This window comes from Euleptes europaea, chromosome 1 (assembly GCF_029931775.1).
Source record: "Euleptes europaea isolate rEulEur1 chromosome 1, rEulEur1.hap1, whole genome shotgun sequence".
NCBI lineage: Eukaryota > Metazoa > Chordata > Lepidosauria > Squamata > Sphaerodactylidae > Euleptes > Euleptes europaea.
The window spans coordinates 181478259-181495557 of NC_079312.1; the positions used below are offsets into that span (position 1 = coordinate 181478259).

Below are 17299 nucleotides of genomic sequence, written 5' to 3' on the forward strand. Positions count from 1 at the left end.
TGTTTGGATGATGGAATCGCTGTATGAGAGCTGAAAAGGTAAAGGTACTTCAAGGGATACCTACTCACTACTCATGTACAAAAAGCACTTCAGGGAGCGTTTGTAGCTCAGTGGAAGAGCCTCCGCTTGGCCTGTAGAAGGTCCAAGGTTCAATCCCCGGCATCTCCAGTTAAAGGGACTAGGCAGTAAGTGATGTGAAAGGCTTTTCTCTGCCTGAGACCCTGAAGAACCACTGCCAATCTGAGTAGGAAATATTGACCTTGATGGACTGATGGTCTGATTCAGTATAAGGCACCTTCATGGGTGTTTGGGGGGCATGGCTCTGCTTGGGATGCAGAAAGTCCCAGGTTCAATCCCCGGCAGCTCCAGTTAAAAGGACTAGGCAAGTAGGTGATGCGAGATCTCCAGCTACTACCTGTCTAGCATTAATAAGATTTTTGCAATTTTGAATTATTTTCTCCTGTAATAAGATTTTTGCAATTTTGAATTATTTTCTCCTGTGCTAATTACCTAACCTATACGGTATAAGCACAGAGGTGCCTGTTCTTTGACTTGTAACTACCTGGAGGTTGGCAACCCTATGAATAATGTGCGTTCCATCAGCTTGCAATGCTGTTTGCAACTGCATTTTACTATGTGAAATGGCAAAATCCACTTGCAAACGATGGCTAAAGTGCATTGAAAGTGTATTGGAGGTGATTAATTCAGCATGTGCAAAAGCATATTGAACAACTGAGCTCAGGTGCCTGTTGTGTGTCTCGATTTCAGAAGAACAGTGGGCGGGGGGCTCACTGTCTGTTTCCGGGGCCGATGGGGGAAGGCATTCCATGGAGGAATCAGTCTGAGAATGACCATTAAGCCTTATTGCTAAACAGAACCTCCATAGACACAGGCAGTATACCCTTAGGTGGCAGCTGCTGGGGAGGGGCTGCCCCAAACTACAAATCCCTGCATGCCCTGGGAGCAGCTCCATCCAATGGCGAGCGGCGAGGGATGGGGCGGGAGCTTTAAAACCGCCTTTATTGCAGGTGAGAGCAGATGCTCCTTTGGCTGCGCTCCATCGGCGAGGCAGAAAGCTGGGCGAGGTTTGGCACGTGTGGATGAGACTTGCGTGTCTGGGCTGCTGGTTGGTTGTGGGCGCGGAGGGGCGCTGCCGGGGCTCCCAGAGGGGTTGAGCGGCAGGTGGGAGGGGGGAACCTTTGCAGGTAAGCAAACAGCCCCACACCTTTGCCAGCCTGATTCCCTCTCCTCTCCTCCATTTTATCCTCATGACAACCCTGTGAGGTAGGTCAGGCTGTGAGTGCGCGGCTGGCCCAAGGTCTCTGTCCCCAGACCGGCTCACTTCATTCTCCTCCTCCATTGTATCCTCACGACAACCCTGTGAGGTAGGCTGAGCTGAGAGTGCGTGGCTGGCCCAAGGTCTCTGTCCCCAGACTGGCTCACTTCATTCTCCTCTCCTCCATTGTAACCTCACGACAACCCTGTGAGGTAGGCTGAGCTGAGAGTGCGTGGCTGGCCCAAGGTCTCTTACTTTGTCCCCACTCTGGCTGACTTCATTCTCCTCTCCTCCGTTTTACCCTCACGACAACCCTGCGAGGTAGGTCAGGCTGTGAGTGCGCGGCTGGCCCAAGGTCTCTGTCCCCAGACTGGCTTACTTCATTCTTCTCTCCTCCATTGTATCCTCACGACAACCCTGTGAGGTAGGCTGAGCTGAGAGTGCGTGGCTGGCCCAAGGTCTCTTTCTTTGTCCCCACTCTGGCTGACTCCATTCTCCTCTCCACCGTTTTATCCTCACGACAACCCTGCGAGGTAGGTTGGGTGAAGAGAGTGTGGCTGGCCCCAAGCAAGCTTCCATGGCACGAGTGGGGATTTGAACCTGGTTCAGATTTGGGGCGCTTGCACGGTTTCCGAAGTGCGTGAGAGTGTTGAGTGTCTTTCCTTGCTTTCAGGATTGAGCGCCCTCCTCCCCGGCCTAGCAGAAGCATGGAATCCTGCACCGTCTCATCTTCCCCGGGAGCCAAGTCGTCCAAAGGTGACTGTGGAATAGCTAGGGTTGCCAACCTCCAGGTGGTGGCTGGAGATCTCTCGCTATTACAACTGATCTCCAGCCGATAGAGATCAGTTCCCCTGGAGAAAATGATTGAGTGTGATTGGCCAAGCTTCCATGGCAGGGGGAGGGGGATTCGAACCTGGGTTTTCCAGATCCTAGTCCGACACTCTAACCGCTACACCACGTTGGCCCTCCCCTATTCCTTGCCAAAGTCCAGCATGGCTAGCATCTTTCCAGACTCCAACTCCTGGGGTCCCTCAGCCCCCCCCCTTTTACAGTCTGTGCCTTTTCTCATGATTCAACCTTCTTAGAATCATAGAGTTGGAAGGGACCACCAGGGTCGTCTAGTCCAACCCCCTGCACAATGCAGGAAATTCACAACTACCTCCCCCCACCCACATCCCCAGTGACCCCTACTCCTTGCCCATAAGATGGCCAAGATGCCCTCCCTCTCATCATCTGCCTAAGGTCATAGAATCAGCATTGCTGACAGATGGCCGTCTAGCCTCTGCTTAAAAACCTCCAGGGAAGGAGAGCTCACCACCTCCCGAGGAAGCCTGTTCCACCGAGGAACCGCTCTAACTGTTAGAAAGTTCTCCCTAAATGTCTCGACGGAAACGCTTTTGATTTAATTTCAACCCGTTGGTTCTGGTCCGACCTTCTGGGGCAACAGAAAACAACTGTCGTCTGTATTCCACGCCTTCTTCCTCCCTTGCAGAGATGCCGGCCTGCTTCCTTGCCAATGACATTATCGGGCTCAGACAGTCTCCTGCTCTGTGGAGTGACTCCCTGGAGCTCCCGGAGGGGCTTGGGGACATGGGCAACGTCTTCTGCTGGAGTGACAACTTGGACCACTGCATCTCCTACCTCAACAAGGTACGCAACAGCCGTAAGCCTCGGCGTGTCTGCCCCCTGCCAACTGGACACGGTCAAAACAGTCGACCATGTGTTAATGCAGGGTTACCCAACATGGTGCCTATGGGTGGCATGGTGCCTGCCAATACTTTCCTTGGCACCCACCAAGCTTTTCAGAAAGTGGGTGGGGCCATTGTAAGGCAGGGCTTGTTATTGTCTTACCTCAGTCAAATGAAAGAGTTTTCCACTGGAGGAGGAGAAGCGACTGGGTTTTCCTTGGTCAGAATAATAGAATCATAGAGTTGGAAGGGACCGCCAGGGTCATCTAGTCCAACCCCCTGCACAATGCAGGAAATTCACTACCTCCCCCCCCACACACACACACACCCAGAGACCCCTACTCCATGCCCAGAAGATGGCCCAGGTGCCCTCCCTCTCATCATCTGCCTAAGGTCATAGAATCAGCATTGCTGACAGATGGCCATCTAGCCTCTGCTTCAAAACCTCCAGGGAAGGAGAGCTCACCACCTCCCGAGGAAGCCTGTTCCACCGAGGAACCGCTTCTAACTGTTAGAAAATTCTTCCTAATGTCTAGACGGAAACTCTTTGGATTTAATTTCAACCTGTTGGTTCTGGTCCGACCTCCTGGGGCAACAGAAAACAGGACACAGAGGCCGAGGCCTTCTCCTGATGAGAACATCAGAAGGTCCCTGCTGGACCGGTGAGGGTCCATCTAGTCCAGCATCCCATCTCACACAGCGGCCAACCAGTTCCTCTGGAGGTCCAACCACAGGGCACAGATGTGGCCTCCTGGCACTGGTTTTTCAGAGGTTGATTGCCTGAATGAGGGTGTTTGGTCCTGTATGGTGGTGGGGAAGGGGGCACTTGGAGAAGGCCTGGCTAAGAGTCAGTGGGAGGTTCTTGGGCCAAGAAGTGGGTAGTGAAGGTCTAATCCAGAGGTGGGGAACGTCAGGCCCGGGGGCTGTATAAAGCCCGCGAAATCATTTTATCTGGCCCTCCATGGGTCCTGGCTTATCTCTAGCTCAGAAGGATACTGCCCTGCCTGAATCTCTTAGGTCCAGCTGGGGACAGCAGAGCTCAAAAGCAAGTCGCTCTACATGGCAGACACTTCGAGCCATCTCCGGTCGTGCCTCTTGGCTAAATGTTTGACCAAATATAGCAGGCTAATTTTTAAGTTGATAATTTTGTATGGCCCGTGAATGATGTCATAAATATCCAAATGGCCCTTGGCAGAAAAAAGGTTCCCCACCCCTGGTCTAATCTAATAGGAAAGGGGACTGGAGCTGGTGGGGAGCCATTGGTGCCAAGTAGGCCCTGGGCTTCTTCTGACTCCCTCTTCCCCCCTCTTCTCAGGAGCTGGGGTCCCTGGGGCTGCCCGCGCTCTACAATGACAACGGCTCTGGGGCAGATGCCAAGCTTGGCTTCAGCCTGCTGGCCCTGGTCAACGGTACCTGCGGGCTGCTGAATCTCTACCAAGGCGTTTCTGCCAAGCTGGGGGGCTTGGAAGCCGAGGAGATCCGGCGGGCTGGCGAGCTGGACTACCTGCGGGCACGGCAGGCAAAACTCAAGGTAAGAGCTGCTGCCCACCCACCCCCGGAGGAGGGGGAAGTGAGGTGCCCCCTGCAATTCCTCGCAGGTTCCCCCTCCTGTCTCAAATATATTGCATCACTTGAAAGAGTTGCTGCCTCGTTGCAAGTTTAAAAGGAATCTCCTGAATGCAGCAAAAATTAGTGTTATTAAGGAAAAAGAACTGTCCCGTCCTGTAACGAATAGTTCAAAAAATGTTCTGTGGAACAGCAACTAACTAAATCAACGCGTTCCCACTCAAGGACGACTTTTGTACAGGGCAAAACCCTTTTAATACTTTATGGGAACAATGAACTCCTGGACTGTGTGTTGCAGCCCCTCCGTCTTTCAGGGCTGTGAAATGATGCCTTGTGCATTCAAAACAGCAATGAAAAATTGGGTAAAGTTGCCAAGGGCAGGGGTTTTGCTGCAGAACCAGGCTGCCTCCTGCCCAATTCTCCAGGGTTTGAGAGAAGGAGGTGAGGATGGGATGGCGCCCTTAGGTTGCCTCTTTCAAATGGTCCATTTGGTTTTTACACACAAAAGAAAAAGAGGGCTGCACCAAACCAAACGGAGACAAAAAGCAGCAATTGGTACAAGGGAAAAATATTTAATAATTAAATTGCCCCTACGCGTTTCGCATACGCCTCCTCGGGGGGCTCTGGTGTGGTGTAGTGGATAAGAGCGGTGGTTTGGAGCAGTGGAGTCTGATCTGGAGAACCGGGTTCGGTTCCCCACTTCTCCACATGAGCGGCGGAGGCTAATCTGGTGAACTGGATTTGTGTCCCCACTCCTCCACACGAAGCCAGCTGGGTGACCTTGGGCTAGTCACAGCTCTCTCAACCCGATCTACCTCACAGGGTGTCTGTTGTGGGGAGGGGAAGGGAAAGGTGATTGTAAGCTGGTTTGAGTCTCCCTTAAGAGGCATATAAAAACCAACTCTGCTTCTTCTTCTAACTCAAACACCCCAAGCAAGCAATATTTTTCCCTTGCACCAATTGCTGCTTTTTGTCTCCCTTCGATTTTTACAACCACCCACATGCTTAAAAAAAAATTTCTGTCTCTGGACCATGAAGCAGCTTTAAACTTCCACTGAGCAAATGGGGTTCAGCCTAGGATTTTCCTGATATGCTCTCTGAAGTGCCTGCGTGGGAATATAAACCCTACAGTTGCTGGAAAGGGCAGCTGTAGCAATCGGCGGACGGGGGGGGCTTTCCTGGGTATAGGGTTGTGGGCACTTGCTTGACCCCCCCAGGGCTTGCTTCCTTGTACTCAGTTTCGTGAATTTGTTGCACCAGATAATCATGTAAAACACCACGTGGCGACATCACTGAGGAAATAAGTGCCCCCCGCCCAGGCTATCCTGATCTTCTCAGATCTTAGAAGCTAAGTAGGGTCAGCCCTGGTTAGTATTTGGATGTGGGATCTCTAGGAAGTCCAGGGTTTCTGTGCAGAGATGGGGAAGCCCCTTCTGTCCCTGACCTGGACGGCCCAGGCTAGCTGGATCTCATCAGATCTCGGGAGCTAAGCAGGGTCAGCCTTGGTTAATACTCGAATGGGGGACCCCTCTGCTTGTTCCTGGCCACCAGTGGCCCAGCAGGAACTTTCCCGGGAACTGAGAGACTCAATCCACCTCCCCCTGCCCTGTTCCCCGGTGGAATTCGGGTCCTACCTGAGGCCCGTGGAATGCAACACTCGGTTCTCTGTGTGCGAACTCTGTTCTTGCCTACCTCTAGCTTGGGGAGGGGCTGTGGCTCAGTGGCAGAGCATCTGCTTGGCACGCAGAAGGTCCCAGGTTCAATCCCCGGCATCTCCAGTTAAAGGAACTAGGCAAGTAGGTGATGTGAAAGACCTCCGCCTGAGACCCTGGAGAGCTGCTGCCGGTCAGAGTAGACAATACTGACTTTCATGGACCGAGGGTCTGATTCGATATAAGGCAGCTTCATGTGGATTCTCTCACCTTTTCTCTCTCTCCTGCTCCCTGAAACGTCAGGACCAGGTAGAAACCTGCGAGAGGGAAATCGCGGCTGTGCATTCCAAGGAACAGCAGCTGCAGAGCAAGAACAAACACCTGAATGACCTGTTGAGAGGAGAGAAGGATGAGGTGAGCAGGCCGAGGCAGCGGAGGAAAGGAGAGGGGAAGGTGCTCTGAGTTTTGTGGTGGTCAGGCCGAGGGGCGTGCCGAGGGGAATCGGCCGCTGCCATACCTGTAAGTCTGCACCTGCCGCCCGCAGATCACCAAGCTCTTGAACGCCCTGGCCAGCCGAGCGGCCCAGCACCTCCATGAAACGAAGAGGAAGGAGCAGGAGGTGACCCGGCTGAAAGAGAAGATGAGCCAGCTGGTGACGGAGAAGAGGGACAAGAGAGGAAGTGTGTGTGTGTGTGTGAGAGAGACCATATTGTGAAATCCTTGCATTGTGCAGGGGGCTGGACTAGATGACCCTGGTGGTCCCTTCCAACTCTATGATTCTAACTGGGTTTAACTCTTCGGTAAATTCCTTGATGGGAAATTGTGCTCTAGGATAATGATGACGATCTTTGGAAGTTTTTAGATCCTGTTATTTGGGGGGGGGGGGTTGGAGGCAGAGGAAGATACTGTGGCCATTGAGTCTCTGAAGCATTTATTTTGCCGTCCCCAGCAATCGAGATTCTCAATGCTCTGACCCGGCCCGATGGTAAGAGGTCAACCTGGAAAACAGGGAAATCTCTTGTCAAGTAAGTAGTTGGCTGCTCCAGCCGTGTTTCAGGAAGGAGGACCTGGGTGGGGTTGCGGCCATGAGAAATGTTCACACAAGCTGGCTGCAGACAAGGGTACTGCTTGGTTAATCTGTCTCTCCTCTATTCATGGGGCTTTGGCTGTGAGTCAGGGTTGCTCTCCCCCTTACCTTATCCACAATGCCCTTTTCTCCTCTGACTACAGTTGCCAACGTCCAGATAGGGCCTGGAGGGTCTCCCAGAATTACAACCGATCTCCAGATAACAGAGGTCAGCTCCCCTGGAGAAAATGGCTGCTTTGGAGGGTGGACTCTGTGGGGTTCTACCCAGCTGAGGTCCTTCCCCAACCCTGCCCTCTATTTAGCAATGGATAAATAGTCTTCACACAACGCAGAGTTAACTTGTGGAACTCCCTGCCCCAGGATGTGGTGATGGATGCCAACTTGGAAGGCTTTAAGAGGGGAGTGGACATGTTCGTAGAGGAGAGGGCTATCCACGGCTACCAGTCAAAATGGATACCAGTCATGATGCACACCTATTCTCTCCAGGATCAGGGGAGCAGGCCCATTATATTAGGTGCTGTGGAACACAGGCAGAATAATGCTGCTGCGGTCGTCTTGTTTGTGGGCTTCCTAGAGGTATCTGGTTGGCCACTGTGTGAGCAAACTGCTGGACTTGATGGACCTTGGTCTGATCCAGCAGGGCCTTTCTTGTGTTCTTAAATAGTCCTAAGGTGGTCAGACCTGTCCAGCTGTCTGTTGTGACTTGGGTTGCCAGCTCTGGTTTGGGGAATTCCTGGAGATTTGGGGGTGGAGGAGGGTTTGAGGAGGGGAGGAACCTCAGCAGGGTATAATGCCACAGAGTCCACCCTCCAAAGCAGCCATTTTCTCCAGGGCAACAGATCTCCATCGTCGGGAGATCAGTTGTAATTCCAGGAGATCTCCAGGTCCCATCTGGGGGTTGGCAAACCCTAGTTATGACCCAAGGCCTTTTGGCTGTAGGCAGAAGCATGTCTGTTTTTCGGCCTGGCAGGAAAGAGGAAGAGCTCTACCGCGTCCAGTTGGCCAGGCAGGAACAGCGGGAGCAGCACCTGGCTCTGGAGAACGCCAAGCTGAAAAAGCTGCTGACCCAAGTGGGCCTGGACGTCCAGCAGCAGATGGGGACCGACGGAGGCATTACCCACGTAAGAGAACCGGGGAACTTCTCCCCAGCAGCCCCAGCATTTTCCGCTTCTGCTTGGCTGCCTGCCTTTGGTGTTTACCTGGCGTTCTCATTTCAGGGTGCAGAGCAAAACTTTCCATATGAGGCCTTCCAGGAGCAGTGGTGCCAATTCAGAGACGGTATGGCTTCTGAGATCTGATGAGATCAGGCTAGCCTGGGCCATCCAGGTCAGGTCAGGTTGGATCACCCCAAATGTTGCATCTCCCAGAGGTGGCCTTCTCCCCCTGGCCTCTCTCCTCAAGCTTGACACCTTTGGGGGGGGGGATCCACACAACCCAACTCTCCTCTACCTTCCACTCTCCAGAGTGGTGTAGTGGTTAAGGGCAGTGGTTTGGAGCGGTGGACTCTGATCTAGAGAATCGGGCTTGATGCCCCACTCCTCCGCATGAGCGGCCGAGGCTAATCTGGTGAACTGGATTTGTTTCCACACTCCTCCACATGAAGCCAGCTGGGTGACCTTGGGCTAGTCACCGCTCTCTTGGAGCTCTCTCAGCCCCACCTACTTCACAGGGAGTCTGTTGTGGGGAGGGGGAGGGAAGGTGATTGTAAGCCGGTTTGATTCTTCCTTCAGTGGTAGGGAAAGTCGTCACATAAAAACCAACTCTTCTTCTTCCAGCTGTGAGGGTTTCTGGTTCCCGCTTGCCCCAGGGGGACGAGCAAGACCCGGTAATCAGCATCACGGACCACGACAAGGAGATCATGAAGCTGAAAGAGGAGATCGAGCAGAGCAAAGCACTGATTTCCCTGCAGCAGCGGTGTTTCCAGGTAAAGGGAACCTTTGGTGTGCGGAACCTGGCCTCTGCAGGTCTCTGAGACGCGACAGAATCATAGGCCTGTAGGTTGCCAACTCTGGGTTAGGAAATATCTGGAGATTTGTGGGGGGAAGCGTAAGGAGGGCAGGGTTTGGGGAGGGACCTCCACAGCGTGTAATTCCATAGTGTCCACGTGCCAGAGCTGCTATCCCCACCCCCCAGGGTTGCTGACCTCTGTAGTCTGGAAGTCAGTTGTACTTCCAGGAGACCTCTAAGTCCCACCCGGAGGTTGGCAACCCCAGAGGCCTGTGTGTGTGCTGTGACTTGGCTCAGTTTTGCATAACTTCTTTTGGCCCTGCCTGTCATGGGGAGGAGCAAGAAGCCATCCTTGTTGCAATGCATAGTTAAATTGTGGAACTCCCCACCCCAGGATGTGGTGATGGCTGCCAACTTAAGAGGGGAGGGAAGGCATTAAGAGGGGAGTGGACATGTTCATGGAGGAGAGGGCTGTCCATGGCTACTGGTCAACATGGAGGAGAGGGCTATCCATGGCTACCAGTCAAAACGGATACTAGTAATGATGCATCCCTATTCTCTCCAGGATCAGAAGGGCATGCCTATGATATTAGGTGCTGTGGAACACAGGCAGGATAATGCTGCTGCAGTCGTCTTGCTTGTGGGCTTCCTAGAGGCACCTGCTTGGCCGCTGTGTGAACAGACTGCTGGACTCGATGGGCCTGGGTCTGATCCAGCAGGGCCTTTCTTTATGTTCTTATTCTAATTCTCCCTTGCCTCTCCCCCAAACTACTTGCTTCATCTTCTCTAACGTCCAAGATTTCCCCGTGCATTGCTCACACAACTTTAAAATATGACCAGGCAAGCTTATGGGGACTATACACTTGTTTTTCCTTTTTCTTTTAAATTAAGCTGAGGCTTTTAAAGGAAGTTTAACTCTTCTGCCGGTGGTGTTGGAGAGCTTATCTGTGCTGGCGGAGGGGGTTAGGCAGTGGGTGGGTCTCGGGCATAAACAACAGAATACCCTGTTTTTTACTTTATTGACTCAGATCTTGCTGCCTTTCCCTGCCTTGAAGTTCCATCTAGTGGTGGAACTGCTGAAGAGTGTGTCCGGTCTGTGACACTTCCCTCCTTTCTGTTGAGGGCTAAACTAGATTGGGCAATTGGGCAGGGAGGGAGAGAATCTGTGAACAGTAGATCTAGTTTCAAAGGGGGAATGGCAGCTGTACCCCCAAACAACCCAGGATTTGGGCTGCAGTGGCACCAATTTCCGCTAACTATCCCCCTTGACATGTTTTCCCCCATGGAAAGCCATCTCCCAAAGTGGCAACTTACTCTTTACAAAAATGCTGGAGAAATCTAGTCGCAGATTGTTCCGCACATCACATCTGCTTTGGCCTGGCATGTTTCATCGGGAAGAGGGCGGTGGCTCAGTGGTAGAACCTCTGCTTGGCATGCAGAAGGTCCCAGGTTCAATCCTCGGCATCTCCAGTTGAAAGGACCAGGCAGTAGGTGATGGGAAAGACCTCTGTGCCTGAGACTCCGGAGGGCTGGTGCCAGTCTGAGTAGACGATACGGACCTTGATGGACCAAGGGCGTGGTTCAGTGGAAGACAGCTTCCTGTGTGTATTTGGGGGGGCTGGAGATGACCTTAGATTTCACAACACTCTTCCTGAACGTTGACGCCGAGGATGGTTCGAGAATTTGACAGTCAATGTGGTATAAAACGACTACAAGCTCGTAGCGGAAGGCCTGTGCTTGTGTCCCGGGGTACGCAGGTTTGTAAGAGGCGGTGCGGCTGCCTTATTCCCACCCTGGCCCCTCTCCCCAGTGATGGGTCTCCTGCTTCCAGGAGCAGCTGGCTGCCTCTGTCCACGCGGAGCTTCCGGCTCACCTGCAGGGCTCCTACTTCCTGGAGGAGCAGCAGCGATTGGAGGAAGAGCGAGCCATCTTTGAGGAGCAGAGGCAGGCCTTCGAGGTGGAGCGGAAGAACTTCACAGAGGCAGCCATTCGGCTGGGGTGGGAGGTAGGTGGTGGTGGTGGGCTTTTTTTAATTAAGTCATGTATGCCCCACCTTTGCCCCCAATGAGGACCCCAAGCTGCTTACGTTGTTCTCTTTCTCCTGCATTTTATCCTCATGACAACCCTGCAAGGTAGGCTAGTCTGAGAGGGTGACTGAGAGAGCCAGCGTGGTGTAGTGGTTAAGAACGGTGGAGTCTGATCTGGAGAACCGGGTTTGATTCCCCACTCCTCCACATCAGCGGCGGCTAATCTGGTGAACTGGGTTGGTTTCCCCGCTCCTCCACATGAAGCCAGCTGGGTGACCTTGGGCTAGTCACAGCTTTCTCAGCCCCACCTATCTCCCAGGGTGTCTGCTGAGGGGAGGGGAAGGGAAGGTGATGGTAAGCTGGTTTGATTCTTCCTTAAGTGGTAGAGAAAGTCGGCATATAAAAACCAACTCTTCTTCTTCTTCTTCTCTGACTGGCCCAAGGTCACCCAGCTAGCTTCCATAGCGTGAGTGGGGATTTGATCCTGGGTCTTCCACTTACTAACCTGTCACTCTTAACCACTAACCACTCTAGGTTAGAGGAATCCCTGTATATTTTGGGGTGGAACCTGGGGAGAGTGGGGTTTGGAGAAGGGAGGGACTTTGGTGTGGTCCACCCTTGGAAGCTGCCATTTTCTCCAGGGGGACTGATCACTGTTATCTGGAGATCAGTCGTATTTCCGGGAGATCACCTGGCCCCACCTGAAGGCTGGCAACCCCTCCGAGGCTTTGCCCGTGGCCAGGGTGATGGGTGGAAGCCAAAGGACCAACCAACCTGGTTATCTTGAGGGATGACACCTGGCCCCACCTGCTCTAAAAGATCTAGTCCTGCATCTTCTTCTTGATGAGCAGCAAATCGTTTTTTAATTTATTATTATTATTTCCATTTAATACCCCACTCTCCCCGGCCAAGACAACTAGGTGAGCAGATGGACTAAAGCCCCAGTTCGATATAGGGAAAAGTATAACAGCAGTGAGGGTTAGAAGAGGCCAGCATTCCTATATAGGGAACCTGGTCTCGCTAGAGAGGCTGTTCCACCAGGCAGGGGCCAGGGCAGAGAAGGCCCTGGTCGAAGTCAGCCGGACACTCCTCGTACTGGGGACCACCATAAGGTTGGTATGGGATGATCGAAGAGTCCTCTGGGGAACAGACCAGGAGAGGCGGTCCCGCAGATCCAAAGGTCCCAGACCGTACGGAGGGGTGTTCAGCTGTGTCAGCCTCTGCCTGTGGTCTGAAGTGGTATAGCCCTGACAGACTGACCCATCTCTGAAAGAACCAGGCCCTGGAGAAGAAGACTCTCTGAGTAGTTTTGGAATAGCTCGAGTCAGAGCCTGGAATTTTTCCCCTCCCTTGAACAGAGGAAGCAGTTTGAGGAAGAGAAGGCTCTTCTCTTGAAGCAAGAGTTCTTAAGATCGTTGCCGAGGCTAGACATCCGAGACCCCAAGCGGAGACTATCTGCCCCCGTTGCTGCCAGAGGTATGTGGACTCTGGGGAGGAAGCTGATCCTTTAGGACGGTCACCAAATCCAGTTAGGACAGGCTTGGTCCTTCCTTTATTGATGGGGAACTGGGTGCATAGTCTGAGGATTTCGTTCCTTTGGCATCCCCCTTCTTCCCACGGGTAACCACAGAGACTACGAACTGGGGAGGGGGAGTTAAGTCCCATAGATGTGCACCTAAGGGGCTGCGAAATCCTTTATCACGATATTCATCCTGGTCTCCATCCCACGAGTACCAGCGCAACTCGGCTGCTAACTTCTCTTTTTCACCCCCTTGCTTTTGAAAGAACACGACCACTTACACAGACTGAGCAGGGGATCCCGGCCCATCAGTACCCCGTACCCCAAAGTCGTCATCACTCCCAGCTGCACCCCGATGGCACTCTTCAGAAGCCAGCCGTTGTCCCCGGCCTGTAGTCCTAGCCCCTCTGCCAAAGCAGAGTTGTACAGGCAAACAGTGCGCCTCCCAGCCAGTGGGTAAGTTGAACCCTGGGCTATTTCGTTCTTCCTGGTCTCATTGGGCACGACGGGCAAAGCTTCTTTGCTGTAGAAGAGTTTGCAGAGGGATTTCTTTCTCAGATAGGCTGGGGGCACATCTGACTGCATGGGGCTCTTGGGGGATCCATTACAAACACAGCTGGAAGGGTACCTCAAGGGTCATCTAGTCCAACCCCCTGCACAACGCAGGAAACTCACAACTACCTTCCCCTTCATTGCTTGCTTGAGACGTTTGAGTTAAGAAAGATCCCCTGAGGAAACGTATATAGTGGTCTACTGGTTAAGAGCGGTGGTTTGAAGCGGTGGAGTCTGATCTGGAGAACCGGATTTGATTCCCCACTCCTAAGCACGAAGCCAGCTGGGTGACCTTGGGCTAGTCACAGCTCTCTCAGCCCCACCTATCTCACAGGGTGTCTGTTGTGGGGAGGGGAAGGGAAGGGGATTGTAAACTGGTTTGTGTCTTCCTTAAGGGGTGGAGAAAGTCGGCATATAAAAACCAACTCTTCTTCTTCTATGTGAAACACACAGGGGCAGTTTAATTATCAAATACCCTTGCACCAATTGCTGTTTTTTGTCTCCGTATGTTTTGGTGCGGCCCTCTTTTCTTTTGTTTTCTTTAAAGGTCAAAACCAAAACCTTCAATTGGGCTCAGGAGGGGATCGGTAGCTAGTTTAATTGCTGCGATATCGGGGGTCACCTGCTCCTGATAGCTGGCCCCCACCGGCACTCTATCCACAGCGTTCTGCAGTAGCAGCAGCTTCCGAACACTCTTCAAGGGCAGCCCCAAGTAGAGAGCATTGCGGTAGTCCAGTCTAGATGCAACTAAGCCGTGCATCCCCGCAAACCTGGCGGGGGACATGTCCTAGTTGCCAGGTCTGTGTCCCAGGCTGGCGGGTTTATGGAAGATTGTTTGAGGGGGTGGCAGAAAAGGACAGAAGGGTTTGTCTCAGGCTTGGTACCCCCAACTGCTTGGGGTTTAATAGCATTCTCCGTTTGGACGTTGGCTTTGCACTGTCTCGACTCTTTCCCCTTCGGCACTCAAACTAGCAGCTGGGGATGACTGGGGTCTCCAGAGTTTGGGGCGCCCGTGAACCAGGAGGAGTTAGAAGCAGGCGGCTCTCCTGTACTTCTTTTGGTCTTCTCTCTGTCTCCTCCCTAGGCCTGTTTCTTCGCCGCGGCTCAGCCGAAGAAAAGAGAATCACCAAGACGCAGCTTGCCAGACGGAGTTGGCTATGGAGGATGACTTTCCGGGCGACTTCTTCGATTGTTCTGTGGAGAGTTCCTTCTTGGGACACCATATTATTGGAATCCACGAATATCTGTAAATTTGATCTAAGCATAATTTGCTGCTACAGTTGTAGGGAAAGAGAACTCGTGGGTGGGATCCGGTGGGTGGATCTATTCTGCTCGTGGAGGTCCTTTCTCCCTAGGGGGAGGCAGTGTGGCACGTGGAAGAGATCCGCAGGCTCCAGAAATAAACTATAATATTGTTGAATTTTATGTCTGTGTAAAGATGTTTTCGTGAGCGCCACCCCATGCAAAACACGAGGAAGAGTTTCACCCAATGCCCTTCTGTTTTTTAGGAGGGGACGGATTTTAGTTCTTAAGTGAGCCCCTCTTGCCTGTCGGTATTTATGAATGTTTCAACAAAGGCAATGTCTAAAAACAGAAGTTCTGTTCCAGTCTCATATCCATTTTACTATTCCTACCTATCAATAAAGTATCTATTTTAAGAATGTGTGGTTTCTGGTCTAAGTTTGGGAGGGGATTGTTTTGTGCATGTAACCTTAAATTTTGTCATAAGAGCCCAGTTAATATTCTGCTCCATTGTGTTTGTGTGCGTGGGGGGTGGGGGCGGGTTCTGAAATACTATTGACTTATAGAGCCTTTCTTGGCTCTGACCTGGATGGACTCTGATCTTTTCAAATCTTGGAAGTGAAGCAGGATCAGCCCTGGTTAACACTTGGATGGGAGACCACCAAGGAAGTCCTGGGTCGCTATGCAGAGGCAGGTAATAGAAAACCACCTCTGTTTGCTTCTTGCCTTGAAATTCCTATGGGATTGCCATAAGTCAGCTGTGACTTGACGGCGTTTTACAGACTCAGAAGAAGGGTCGGCCTTGGTTAGTACTTGCAAGGTAGTCCAGGGTCACTAAGCAGAGGCAGGAATGGCAAACCACCTCTGAAAGTCTCTTGCCTTGAAAAACCCTACAGGGTCACCCAAACTCAGCTGTAACTTGACGTGTTTTCCATCACCACCACAGCCTTTCTTAGTCTCCGTGTATCTGCCCAAAATGGCCTGGGGTTATACATCAGGCATAGTTTAGGTTAGAGTCAAAAAGAGAATGTAGAAGCAAGCAAAATGCATATAGGAAACGCCGGGCTGAATCCTTAGGGTTGCCAGGTCCGGGTTGGAAAATACCTGGAGATTTTAGGGGTGGAGCCTGAGGAGGGTGGAGTTTGGGGACGGGCAGGACTTCAACAGGGTAGAATGCCATAGAGCCCACCTTCCAAAGCTGCCATTTTCTCCAGGTGAACTGATCTCCAGGTGGCAGAGATCAGTTGTAACTGAAAAGTCAATGGACTTGAAAAGGTGTAGCTTTGCTTAAGATTGCAGTTAGTTCACGGGCTGATGGGCAGAACACCTGAGGTAGGATTGCCAGCTCCGAATGGGGAAATACCTGGAGATTTGGGAAGGGATGCCTGGGGATGGTGGGGTTTTGGGGAGGGGAGGGACTTCAATGGGGTATAATGCCATAGAGTCCACCTTCTCGGTGAACTGATCTCTGTTGCCTGGAGATCAGTTGTAATAGCTGGAGATCTCCTGCCACCACCTGGAGATTGGCAACCCCACACCTTCTTGATCTGCTGAACTGACCTCTATTGCCTGGAGATCAGTTGTAATAGCTGGAGATCTCCAGCCACCACCTGGAGGTTGGCAACCCCACACCTCCTTGGTCCGCTGAACTGACCTGTGTTGCCTGGAGATCAGTTGTAATAGCTGGAGATCTCTAATATTAGGAGGATATTGGTAAGAAATGTTTCATGTCAATTGTATATACATTATCATGTTTAAGGACGATGATCGTTGCGTGCATACTGGGTGATAATAATTATTATTTCAATAGAGGCAGTTCGCCCTGAAATTAATTCAACTGAAGAAGCATATGCGAAACGATTACCAATCTAGAGGTATCGTCTTGCTGTACACACCTCCAGCATCTGCTGCCTGTACTTTTCATCACCAGTGACAATTGGATTCCTTTATGAACTTACCTTGGTATAAATATTGTCGAAGGCTTTCACTGTCAGAGTTCATTGGTTCTCGTAGGTTATCTGGGCTGTGTAACCGTGTAACTGTCCTTCAGTGTTACTCCTCTGAAGATGCCTGCCACAGCTGCTGGCGAAACGTCAGGAAGTAAAATACCAAGACCACGGTTACACAGCCCGGATAACCTACGAGAACCAATTACCTTGGTATTTTGGGTGCAGCAACCCGTTGGGCTTTTTTATGAACTTACTTTGGTATCCTGGGTGAAGCAACCCGACACTGCAAGTAATTTGTAATTCATTTTTCCCGTGTATCTTGGACTTCCAAGCATCCCCCTGGTGGGGATTTTTTCAGTTGATTATACTAGACATTTGTTTCGGTAATTGTAATTTGTTATTGCGATTTATGACTCACTGAAATGATTTACGACTAATTGAAACGATTATAGATATGAAAAACTTATAATAAGAGTAATCACTCTGCAGGAGCCCCGTGGCGCAGAGTGTTAAGCTGCAGTCCTGCAGTCCAAAGCTCTGCTCACGACCTGAGTTCGATCCCGCCGGAAGTCGGTTTCAGGTATCCGGCTCAAGGTCGACTCATCCTTCCATCCTTCCGAGGTCGGTGAAAGGAGTACCCAGGTAGCTGGGGGTAAAGGGAAGACGACTGGGGAAGGCACTGGCAAACCACCCCGCAAACAAAGTCTGCCTTGGAAACGTCGGGATGTGACGTCACCCCATGGGTCAGGAATGACCCGGTGCTTGCACAGGGGACCTTTACCTTTACCTTTAAT

The 17299-nt window shown here is 51.9% G+C and overlaps 1 protein-coding gene across 1 annotated transcript; it reads left to right on the forward strand.

The window, feature by feature from the left end:
• The first annotated feature begins 952 nt into the window (after positions 1–952).
• On the forward strand, positions 953–14564 carry LOC130478408 (afadin- and alpha-actinin-binding protein A-like). Its single transcript, XM_056850551.1, has 14 exons — positions 953–1182; positions 1950–2032; positions 2769–2926; positions 4280–4495; positions 6486–6596; positions 6727–6862; positions 7132–7207; positions 8240–8390; positions 8487–8547; positions 9045–9193; positions 11048–11221; positions 12602–12719; positions 13029–13218; positions 14399–14564. Exons 1-14 carry the CDS (start codon positions 953–955, stop codon positions 14562–14564), a joined length of 2019 nt encoding a protein of 672 aa, XP_056706529.1.
• The last annotated feature ends 2735 nt before the right edge of the window (positions 14565–17299 follow it).

Excerpts from the sequence above, each read along its gene's own strand:
- LOC130478408 (XM_056850551.1), top strand. The coding sequence starts at position 953 with ATGCCCTGGGAGCAGCTCCATCCAATGGCGAGCGGCGAGGGATGGGGC. Across the intron at positions 2,033-2,768 it reads GGGAGCCAAGTCGTCCAAAG|AGATGCCGGCCTGCTTCCTT; the intron begins GTGACTGTGGAA and ends CCTCCCTTGCAG. Across the intron at positions 12,720-13,028 it reads TGCCCCCGTTGCTGCCAGAG|AACACGACCACTTACACAGA; the intron begins GTATGTGGACTC and ends TGCTTTTGAAAG.